General features: G+C 33.5%; 1 protein-coding gene across 2 annotated transcripts in view; it reads right to left on the bottom strand.

Annotated features, from left to right (window-relative positions):
* The window catches only part of ADAMTS17 (ADAM metallopeptidase with thrombospondin type 1 motif 17), a 473,015-nt gene that overhangs the window by 446,397 nt on the left and 14,245 nt on the right, over positions 1-12,373 (bottom strand). For both annotated transcript variants that reach the window (XM_031955494.1, XM_031955493.1), the window contains exon 3: positions 2,471-2,636. In XM_031955494.1, the coding sequence (XP_031811354.1) occupies positions 2,471-2,636 (166 nt within the window). The remainder of the gene's footprint in view (positions 1-2,470; positions 2,637-12,373) is intronic.

The following is a 12,373-nucleotide window of genomic DNA, read 5'->3' as shown; positions in this document are numbered from 1 at the left end:
TATCCCCTTGCTTCTATCTAATCTATAAAGATAGTTAACATATAGAAATTTTAAATTTAAAAGAATACCAAAATAACCAGAGTAAGTCAATCCTCTCATAAAAATCATTTTTTGAAACTCTTAATAAGGTTATGACTGTCTAGTACCGACTAAAAGGAACAGGAAAGTTGTAATTTGTTCTGGCATTCTTTCTTTCTTTATAATCCAGTACTTCTTAATGCTCAAGGGATATTCATTATCCAAACAACATTATCATTGAAAAATAAAAATAAAAAACCAATTGACTGTACCTTGTGCTAAAAACAATCTTGGATAGAAAGCTGTCTGTGCAAACAGCAGCTGTGTTGAATACCATGTTTTATTTATAAATAGCAAAAGGATTCAAAAGTTGAGTCATATAATCAGTTACTCTGAGTCATTTACCAACTAAGCAGGGAAACAAAGTATTTTCCTGGAAAGCAAAAAGAGAGGTATCAGATTAGAGTAGGAAAACTTCTAAAAGCCAGTACTTATGGGTTAAAGGGTGATCTGAGGCAAATGCAAGCATATAAAAGAAACTTCAAAGATATAATTTATAAAAACAGTAAATCTTATTCTGAACAGGAGCTTTATCAATCTTCATCATGATCATATGATATTTACTGGGTAAGCCCTTATTGCAAGATGTTATGATATGCTTTTATACATTACAGAAAATGTCAATCAAATAAAAAGTGTTTGTCTTAATAAAAATATTGTTTTGAAATATTACTATATTTTTTAAATATCTGTATTTTTATTTATTCTTTTGTTAATGGACCTGGGTGGGCCCTGGAAAACCGCAGCTAATATTCCAATAGTAGTCATCAAGAGAGACTAAAAGTGTTGTCTGGTATATGTTTTAGAATTGAGTAGTATATTTGGGAAATTGAAAGTTCTCAAAACAGTACAGAATTGAATTATTTCTATCAATCAGACTAAGTAAATTACTACGTGGAATTGCTAGGCAGTATTTTAGGGACATTGAGTTCACCTTTTAGTAGTGGTTAATATGTTCATGTCACTAATGTCCTGTTCAAAGAGGAGAAGGAAGGAGGATGGGGAAACAGGTAGAAGGAAAAAAGAAGAAAAGGGAGAATAGAGAAGGGAGAACAGAGGTTTCATCTTGTCCACAAGCATAAGTACTCAATGATCAATTCCCTGATTTATGTTATGATTTAAAGGATATTACCAGTCTCTGCTCAAAATTACATTTCTAAAATATGCCATGAATTTTTTTTTTCCTCATCACATCTGAAATTCCCACCATTAGTATTATTCCTTTGGTTTGAATAACAATCAGAAATTTTGAATCCAAAAAGCCATTAGAAGTATATTAACTAGAAAGGGATCGCACTGAGCCATAGAGGCAACCTTCTCTTCTAACTTCTCTATTATCATGGGTTTGATTATTAAACAAGTTGTGGGAAATAATGTGGCTGCCCCTCATTTGAGAAATGACTAGACAATTTTAAGGGATTATTATTGTGCTATAAAAAGAAACAAATAAGGAGGAATTTGGAGAAGGATGGAAGATTTCTATGAAGTGACACAGAAAATAGAAAGCAGAACCAGTAAAACATATAGACAATTATTACAATGCTAAAATGAGTACAAATGAAAATATAAATAGGTAGCCAAAATCAGATTAAATATAACAACCAATATAGGTTCCAAAGAAGAAAGAAAGAAACTTACTTCCTTTTATTCTGTAGGGACATAAGAAAATATGAATACTGACAGTTATGATGTCTGTGTTGACTGGTATTGCTTAAACATTTTGCTTTGCCTCAAAGTAGGACACAAGACATATGTTAGGCAATGACGGTGATTTTAAAATATATAACATATAGACACACACAAAGATTCACAGATCTAAAGCTACATAAGATCGTCTGAATGAAGCTCTTCATTCTAGAGATGAGTTAAGGTGCAGAGATATTAAATTACTTGCCCAAGTTCAAATAGATAGTAAGCTTCAAAGACAAAATTTGAACCCAAGTCCTCTGACTCCAAACCAAAACTCTTTTAAAGCAGGTTTTGAGTGCAAAGGATTTCTATATTGACTAGATAAAACAGAGATGAGTAAATTGAGAATTGAAGGGGAATATAAAATTAATCACCAGAGACAAGCAGTTAAGCTAATAACCAAAATTTAAAGAAGTTTAATGAACTTCAAGAATAATCAAGCAGAACTTGGCCCTTTTCATTACTAAAGCAGATTTCTCTTTGAATGAAGGTCAGTATCATTATGATCCTTTGTCATCTGTTAGAATCTCTGCTCAAGTTAATATAAATTATATGGGCAAAAGGAAAAGAAATAACCATTAGAAGTATGTGCATATTTGAGGAGGGGCACAAAACACACCAAAAAAAATAATTTTTTTATCAATAAGATTTATTTATTTGGGAAGAGTATTTGCTTAAGCATTGTGCCAATTCACAAACCCACCTGTTATAACTTTGCAGAGTTCCTCAGTTATCCATGATTTAGAAGAATCACCAGAGTTTGAGGATCTTTTCCGCCTGACCAAATGTTCTCTTCCACTGAATGAGCCCTGGGAATTATTTACTGGTTGAATTAGCATCTGTTCTCTTCCAATCTGGATATACCCAATCTGTATAAAAGGAAAAACTTGGATGTTTATCACAATCATTGCCACACTGTAGCAACCCATGTATCAACATATAAACTTCAACTTTTTTAAATGCTTGGAGTTTTCTTTGAAATCTCATGTTTATCCTTGCCCCGAGAAACTGGTTTTTCAATATAATACTAAAAATGAAAACAAAACAAAATAAAAAAACTGTGGATGGCTAGAACTTGAATTCTGTGCTTTCTTCTGCCTCCCTACACCCCACTTTAGAGTTAATCCTAAAAGCCCAGAACAATCTGCCCACCCTTCAGGAGAGTAACTGATATTTGGTGTCTCTTACTGACAAACTGTCAATAAAGCAAGCAAGATAAAATAAATTCAATATCATTGACGGCATTTCAAGAAAGATTACACCTGCTCCTTTCTTCCCTTGTTCATAGCAATTTCCCTGCTAAATGATATTCTTTTTTTAAGTTAACCATCCAGAATTCCTTTGGAATAGATTGACCTAGAAAACATAGTTTAATCTTAGACTTATTTCAGGATACTCATTCTCTCTTTTCCCCTGAACTCCAAACCTGGCCCCCCATCACCAAAAAGGCCACCATCAGTAAGTTATAGGCCTGAGTCAGATGAGTAGAGAAAGATTCTTCAATCACACAGGAATGGTAACTACTCAAGCCAAATGACATTAACGCCATTATAAAGTTCTTTAAATTGGAAAAGTGCTAGTTTTCGTGATAGGAATAAAAAGGCAAATGAAGAAAATATAGTGCCCTACTGCCTTCAACCTAATACCCTCAACTGATCAAGATAGAAGGTGAGGCTGTCGTTTCTCTTCTAAGCAGAGATTCAAGGTTTACATTTCATTAGAACCTATGCCAAAAACAACTGAGAGATTTTTACTGCATAAATAAAACTGTCTCAAAGTGGCATTGTATGACCTACAAGGAAGCTTAGATTTTTCTTTCCTTTTCTTTGAAGTTACAACTTTTATTTGTTTACTCATACACATCAGAGAGATTGGAAGAAATGGGAGCAAGAGGGTACTACTGTTTTGCGATCTCTCTAGTGGAATTTTGTTTGCACCTAAGGAAAGAGGGAGCTAATTTTAGAACTTGTCAATGATCCCATTTTTAAAAGATTCTATTTTGTCATAAATAAGATGACATGATAGAATGATGCCTAAAATTAATCACATGCATAAAATGCCACATCACTCTCCATATTCAATTTATATTCTTTCCTATGTATTGTGTGAAATTCCCTTTATTATTGTGAAGTAAACACTTTTGAACCTAATATTTGGTTTCCTAAAAAATGTCTTCACAGGTACTGACAATACAAATTATTATTTGTTCAAATATGAAATAGTACACAACTGGGTAACTTAAAGATGTGAATTCATGTCCTGCCTAAGATGTATACTTGCAATATGACCTTTAAAAAGTCACAGAGGCAGCTAGGTGGTGAGTGGATAGAGCACCAGCCCTAAAGTCAGGAGGACCCAAGTTCAAATCTGACCTCAGACAGTTAACTCTTCTTAGCTGTGTGACCCTGGACAAGTCAGTTAACCCCAATTGCCTCAGGAAAAAAAAGTCACAGTATCACTTTTCCTGATTGCCAATCTGTATTGGTAGAAAGAATGTGAGGGTTCACAAGTGCCTTAGAATAAGGGAAGAAGGGGAAAAAATTAGAGCAAAATAGGAGATAAACCCAAGGAAAATTGTGGGAAGGGGTAGCATGAAGCCGTTTTGTAAAAGAGACAGAGATATGAATAGGTGTGTGTGTGTGTATGTGTGTGTGTTAGAAAAAGGTCATAAAAGGTGTGTGTGTTAGAAAAAGGTCATAAAAGGTGTATGTAAAAAATAAAATGTGGTGGAGTGTGAAGAAAGTATAGGATGACATACCATAATAGAGCTAGGAGGAGAATGAATGAAGTGAAAAGAGGGGTGGGTGTGACCGGTGAGAACAAGGAATCAGTAGTATGAAGCAAGACAGAAAGGGTTACTAAGAACAAGCATTTTTTTAAGCACTATGCTAAGTGCTTTACAAAGTTATCTCATATGATCCTCACAACAATTCTGAGAGAGAGAGGGGTTGTTATTATCCATCTGAGGAAAGTGAGGCAGGGATTAAGTGATTTGACCAGGGTAATTCAGCTAGTTAGTGTCTAAGGCCAAATTTAATAACTATCTAGAGAATCTGTGACATGCAAAGAGAGACTCTTCCCATGGTCATAAAGGAATCAGAGACAAGACAAGAAAAGTACTATGTGCCACTAATAGCATCACCTAATTTGGCTTAGGAAATGCTATCAATCAATTAATCACTGAACATTTGTTAATCGCTTACCACCTGAGTAATATAGTTTTCAAATTTTCAAATTTTCAAATTTCAGATAATTACAAATATAAGTTTGTCCTTTAAGTGCTATTTTTCATTTAGCATAATTAATTAGGAAAGTGTCCAAAATAGAGGCATATAGTAAAAGCAAAAACTAATGAGATAAATGGCTTGATTAACTTAAAAACTTTATACACTATGCACTATATAATTATTATAAGTCTGCCTAGGACGGGAAAGGCAACCTGAAATATAAATTAGGTTGCATTAATAATGGGCAAACTCTGGGATGTCAATTAGTCTTTCAGTACAGAAGAATGTAATATCTGAAGACAAAAAACATCCCATTTTTTTTTGTTTCTGTATCACCAGTGTTTATCATTGTACTTTGCACATAAATAGGTACTTAATATATTTATTTAATGAAATTGAATTACAAAAGATGCAGGGATAGTAAAAACAAAATTCAGAGATGACTTCTATCAACTACCTAGAAAGATTTCTATCAACTGGCACAAAATGAAATTAGTGAAAAACATAAAAATTATAATACATAGACTAGAACAGTTTCAATGGAAAGAATCATAACAACAAAAAATAAAGTAAATGATGTTCAATTATTGTGACCAAACTAACTCAAATAAATAAATATTTACCTAGTCTGATTATAGTCTCTTTGCAAAGATATACTTTTTTTTCTATATTTTGGGTATAGAAAGCTATAACATTTGGGATATGTTACTTTTGTTGAACTGCTTTTCCCTTTTAAAAAAAATTCTTACAAAGAGTAGCTCTCTGTGGTAGGGCAGAAAAAAGGTTTTCTATTTGGAAATTAAGGTGCTGTGAAAAGAAACAATTATAATGTTTAAAGGGAAACACTATCTATCTGAAGAGATGAATGTGAATATACAGGAAACTCATTACACAGCTAGGATAGCATGGTAGACAGGCTGCCCAACTTGAGTCAGGAAGACATGAGAATGGTAATGTCTTCTTCAGACTCTTACTAGTTGCCTCTCCCTGAACAAGTCACTTACTTAGTCTTTCTGGTACTTAAGTTTCATCAGCTGTAAAATGAGGATAATAATAGAGCTAGCTTATCTCATAGGGTTCCTATAAAAATTAAATGAAATAATATCTATAAAGCACTTTTAAAAATGCTAAATAAATATTAGCTATTGTTATTAACTTGGATTTTTAAAAGATATACAGAAAATGAAAGTGATAATATTTAATTGAGGTTATATACAAAAGAATAACACAAAAACACTAGGAATATCAAAGCCAAGAATGAGCTGAAGCACGGTGTCTCTACTGGGCCTGTCTCCCAAAGAGATCATAAAAAAGGGAAAAGAACCCACATATGCAAAAATGTTCATAGCAGCTCTTTTTGTAGTGGCAAGGACCTGGAAACTGGATGCCTATCAGTTAGAAAATGGCTGAATAAGTTATGGCATATGAATATTATGGAATATTATTGTTCTATAAGAAACTATCAGCAGAATGATTTCAGAGAGGCCTGGAGAGACTTACATGAACTGATGCTAAGTGAAGTGAGTACTACCAAGAGAGCATTGTACATAGCAACAAGAAGATTATGCAATGATCATTCTAATGGACGTGACTCTTTTCAACAATGATGTGATTCAGTCTAATGGTCTTATAATGAAAAGAGCCCTCTACATCAAAGAGAGTACTGAGGAGATTGAGTATGAATCACAACATAGTATTTTCATTTTTTTGTTGTAGTTTTCTTGCATTTTGTTTTCTTTCTCATTTTTTCCTTTTTGATCTGATTTTTCTTGTGCAGCATAAAAGTTATAGAAATATGTTTAGAAGAACTGTACATATTTAACATATATTGGATTATTTGCCATTTAGAGAAGGGGGTAAGGGGAAAGGAGGGAGAAAAAATTTTGGAACACAAGGTTTTGTAAGATTGAATGTTGAAAACTATGCATATGTTTGGAAAATAAGAAGCTTTAATTAAAAAATAAGCTGAAGACTTTAATATGTTCAATAAATGAATGAATGAGCAGATAAATAAAATGAAAAGATAGATCCTTTTAAAGGTTTTTTTGGAACAAGAGAAAAGTGAAAGAAAAAATAGGACCACTGTTCAGAGATGGGATAATAAGACAATGAAAGAAGTAAAACTAATTGTTAATTTGCTTTTCTCCCCCTTCTAACCTTAATACAAGAACTTCCTGTCCCTCCTTCCTTTAGATGAGGAACTATACAATCAAAAGAGTAGACAGGTCCTCAAAGCTGCAACTAGCAATTTAGTGCTTATGGCAAACTTAAGAGGAGTAATATAAAAGAAGTGTGTTGGAATCTTTACAAAGTGTTAAGTCATTAGAGTTGATAGAGACAATAATTATCTAATTTAACATGGTTCAGTATGATTAATCTGATCCTACGAGGAGATATTATGGACCAGAACTTGAAACGAGGTACTAAGTGCAACTGATAAACAATAATGCTTGTGTTCACACCTCCCTTGAAGTTCTTAGGGTCAGAGAGCACTCTGGGAGATAACCTATAATCCCATTCTCTCAGAGGAGGAGTTAACCTTTGGGAGATCATATATATAGAGGAAGCTCTTAGAGCTTCAGGGAGAGTTACTTGGGAACATTCCCAGGGGTCAGAGAGGAGCACTCTGGGAGGAAGCCCACAAGTTCTCTCCAGGAGGCAAGAGAGATTCATTGCATCTTCCATCTTGGTGCTGGCTAGAGGCTGAAGAAAGCAGAGGCAGAACCAAAGGACAAAGCTGCAAGCACTCTTGGAACCAAGCAGAGAGATAGGCCTCTGAGCTAACCGGGCTATATTGAAGGACACAATAAAAGATCTGGACTTCTATCAGCTGGTTGCGATTTTGGGTGATTATTTACTTATAACTGAAACTAAAGCTGCCTCCAGAAAACCTCCCCAAGAAACCTGCTTTCTCCCAGAAAGAACTATCTTATTATTATTATTTTAAAGAAGAAAAAACACCCATAGAAGTGGTCAAACCAATTTCTTATGAAACATTCAGTTGGATGAGATTAAAAAATCGGGACATTACTGCAAGACTAGAATGGGAAGGACTTTATCTAAAATGCAACCTGGGTAGAAAGAAATTTGTATATGATGACTTCGTATTTTAACTAATTATTCTGATAAACTAGGTGCTAAGTGCACATTTTCTAAGCTATATTATTATTATAGTACCCTAGGACAAAGCCCCCCCATCACCTTGATTTAATAATGGTTCTTCAGAAACTTCAAACCAAATATGTATTTATTTAACAAGAGCAATTTGCTGCCTTTAATATTTTTTTAAAAGTTCCAAATAACTGTACTCTAAAATTCAGCTGGAGGAGTGATGAACTACAGATGGAAACACATGATCTATGAAAAATTAAGCAAAATTATGAGAAAGGTACCACAGAACTAGATTCTGATAAATATATTGGTTTTCAAAAATGGAAAGAAGGTTGATTCTTCAGATAGTAAATGAGTGAGCTTGACTTAATAACTGAAAAAACTCTAAAAAATATGGATAAAAGATGATTTGTGAGCACTTAGAAAAGGAAGCACTGAACACTTAAGAATCAGAATGAATTCATCAAAAATAAGTAATGTCATTTAGTTTCTGTCCAGATTCATAAACTAGCTAATTAGAGAAAACAGACATAGTTTTTGATATTTGACAAAGTCTCCCACAGTGCTCTTGTGAGTATTATAAAGAGATGCAAACCAAAATCTAGGATAGTCTAGTATAGTCAGATAATTTCAAAACAAACAAGTGGTGATTAATCCATCTATGTTAGTATATAAGGAGATTCTGAGTGGAATGTCCAAGGAGTCTATGCTTGGTCCTATCCTTAGAATTATCAACAGATAAAAGTATAGATGGAATACTTATCAAACTTTTCTGCAATGATACAAAGCCAATGTACTGGCCTACTTACGGGGTTCCACAGTAATGTGTGAATCTTCCACAGTTTGAAAACTTAAAGAAAATAAGGTTAACTAGGAAGGCAGGATCAGAATCACAATAAAAACAAGCCAGTATCAAATACCAAGAATAAAACTCAAGATAGGATAAAAAGAGGGAAATCCATGGGAGATAGCATTAGAGGCAAAAGCAATGTTGAGACCAAGAATCAAAACAACATCTGAGTGTGGACAAAAAAGAGGTGAGGTCTAGGATTCAGTGTCAAATAAGCAAATGTGTGAAGTTAGACAAAGTTATATTCTATTGCTGCCATTCAAGTATACCTATGTTTGAGTGCACAGTCTTATGCCCGATCCTCAGCCAACCGTATATTCTCACTGCTTCAGGTGAGGCTTCAACTAGAAGGCTTCTGTCACTATTACTCTCATTATCCTTCACAGTTATAACAAGACTTTAGGTGGCTGGGAAGGACCAAGCATGCTGGATGACAGAATAGATACCCCAAATGCCTTGAAAGCCTACGACAGTGAACTAAAACAAGATGAAATTTAAGAAAGATAAATGGAAAATCTTCAATATGACTTTAAAAAAAAACAATGGTGCAAGGATAGGACAGCAGAAATTCACTATACAATGAAAGCCAATAATTCATATAAAAAAATTCCAGAGTTGCTAGCAAACAGCAAGTTTCAAAGTTAACAATATAATCTGACAATCAAAACACACTGATATGGTCTTCCTTTGCAAAAGTAAAAGCATCATGTTCAGACTGAAAAAAAAGAGAAGTCTTGCTGGATTCTCCATTTCCCGTATTACATTTGAGGCACTACATTTTAGTGCAAAAATTATCAAACATGGAAACAATCCCAAAGAGAACCATCAGGATGATAAAGGGATTTGAAACTTTATTATAAAGAATAAGTTTTAGGAATTGATGTTTAGCCTGGGCAATTATTTCAGAATACAATAAATCAAAAAGAATTTGTGAAATACCTACTATGTGCCAGGTGCTGTCCTAGGAATCAGTGATACAAATACAAAAAACAGCCCAAAAAGAACTACATTCTATTGGGGGAAAGAGAGAAGATTTAAAATATGTTCACAGTTAAATGAATGCAGACTATATGCAGTTAAATACAAAGTGACTTAATGGGGTGGGCACTAAAATCTGAGAAAAATTAGGAAAGGCCTCTTGAAGGAGGTGGCATTTTAGTTAAGTTTTGTGCAGATGCATTTCAGGACTGGAGATCAGACTATACAAAAGCATGGAACAATGTTTGAGGGTCATGTATGAGAACAGAAAGAAGGCCAATTGGTTCAAGAATAGAATACATGAAGACTTGGAGCCAAGTTGTGAGGTTTTTAAAAATCAAACAGAAGAATTTGCATTTTGTCAAGACGTAACAAGGAGCCAACCACAAAAGCTTCTTGAGCAAAAGAATGATCTATGCTTCAGAAATATTCATTTGCCAGCTATGTGGAGGATGAATTAAAGAAGTAAGAGGAAATAGGTAATGGGGAAACAAAAGCATCCCTCTTTGCAGATGATGTACTTAAAGAATCCTAGAGAATCAACTAAAAAACTACTAGACACAATTAACAACTTTAGAGAAGTTGCAGGGTATAAAATAAACTCATATAAATCATCACCATTTCTATGTCTTACCAGCAAAGTCCAGCAGCAAGAGTTAGATAGAGAAATTCCATTTAAAATAACTGTAAATAACATAAAATATTTGGGAGTCTACTTGCCAAGACAAAACCAGGAAATATATGTACATAATTACAAAACACTTTTCACACAAATAAAATTAGATCCAAACAATTGGAAGAATATCAAGTACTCATAGGTAGACAAGGGTAATGCAATAAAAATCATAATTCTATCTAAATTAATCTACTTACTCAGTGCCATATCAATCAAACTGCCAAGAAATTACTTTATTGAACTAGAAAAAAACAATAAAATTCTTCTGGAAGAACAAAAGGTCAAGAATTTCAAGGGAATTAATGAAAAAATGCAAAAGAGGTGATCTAGCTCTACCAGATCTACAACTATATTATAAAATGGTAGTCATCAAAACCATTTGGAACTGGCTAAGAAACAGAGTGGTGGGTCAGTGGAAAAGGCTGGATTCATAAGATATTGAACTATCGTTTGATAAACCCAAAGGCTCCAGATTCTGGGATAAAATTTCATTATTTGACAAAAATTACTGAGAAATCTGGAAAATAGTATGGCAGAAACTAGGCATTGACCAACATTTAATACTTCACACCAAGATAAAATCAAAGTGGGTTCATGATTTAGACATAAAAGATGATGTTATAAGCAAATTAGGAGAACGTAGAATAGTCTACTTTTCAGATCTGTGGAGAAGAAAGGAATTTATGGCCAAAGAAGAACTAGAGAACATTATGAAAATCTGAGAGGTGTGTAGTGGTATCTCAGAGTTGTCTTAATTTGCATTTCTCTGATCAATAGTAATTAAGAGCACCTTTTCATATTACTAGAAATGGTTTTAATTTCTTCATCTGAAAATTGTCCATCCATATTTTTTGACCATTTATCAATTGAAGAATGTATTGAATTCTTATAAATTTGAGTCAATTTTCTATATATTTTAGAAATGAGACCTTTATCAGAATCCTTAAGTGTAAAAACATTTTCCCAATTTATTGCTTCCCTTTTGATCTTGTCTGCATTAATTTTTGTTGTTACAAAAACTTTTCAACTTAATATAATCAGAATTATCTATTTGGTGCTCAATAATGAGTTCCAGTTCTTCTTTGGTCACAAATTCCTTCTTTCTCCACAGATCTGAGAGGTAAACTATCCCATGTTCTTCTAATTTACTTATAATATCATTCTTTATGTCTAAATCATGGACTCATTTCGACCTTATCTTGGTATATGGTGTTAGGTGTGGGTCACTTTGTACATGGCAACAAGAAGATTATACAATGAGCAATTCTGATGGACATGAGTCTTTCCAACAATGAGATGATTCAGATTGATTTCAATAATCTTGTGATGAAGAGAGCCATCTACATCCAGAGAGAGAACTATGGGAACTGAATGTGGATCACAACATAGAATTTTCACTCTTTCTGTTGTTGTTTGCCTGCATTTTGTTTTCTTTCTCAATTTTTTTCCTATTTGATCCAATTTTTCTTGTGCAGCAAGATAACTGTATAAATATGTATAAATATATTGGATTTAACAAATATTTTAACATATTTAACATGTTAACAATGTATTGGACTACCTGCCATTTAGGGGAGAGAGTGGGGGGGAGGGGAAGAAAGGGGAATATTCGGAACACAAGGTTTTGCAAGAATCAATGTTGAAAAATTATCCATGCATATGTTTTGTAAATAAATTTTTTAATTAAAAAATACAAAAAATGTTGTTGTGAGGATCAAATTGCTTTGGTTCTCTCACTTCACTCTGCATCAGCTACTACAAGAC

The sequence above is a fragment of the Sarcophilus harrisii genome, chromosome 2 (genome assembly GCF_902635505.1).
Source record: "Sarcophilus harrisii chromosome 2, mSarHar1.11, whole genome shotgun sequence".
Taxonomy (NCBI): domain Eukaryota; kingdom Metazoa; phylum Chordata; class Mammalia; order Dasyuromorphia; family Dasyuridae; genus Sarcophilus; species Sarcophilus harrisii.
This window is presented reverse-complemented; position numbering and strand designations above follow the sequence as displayed.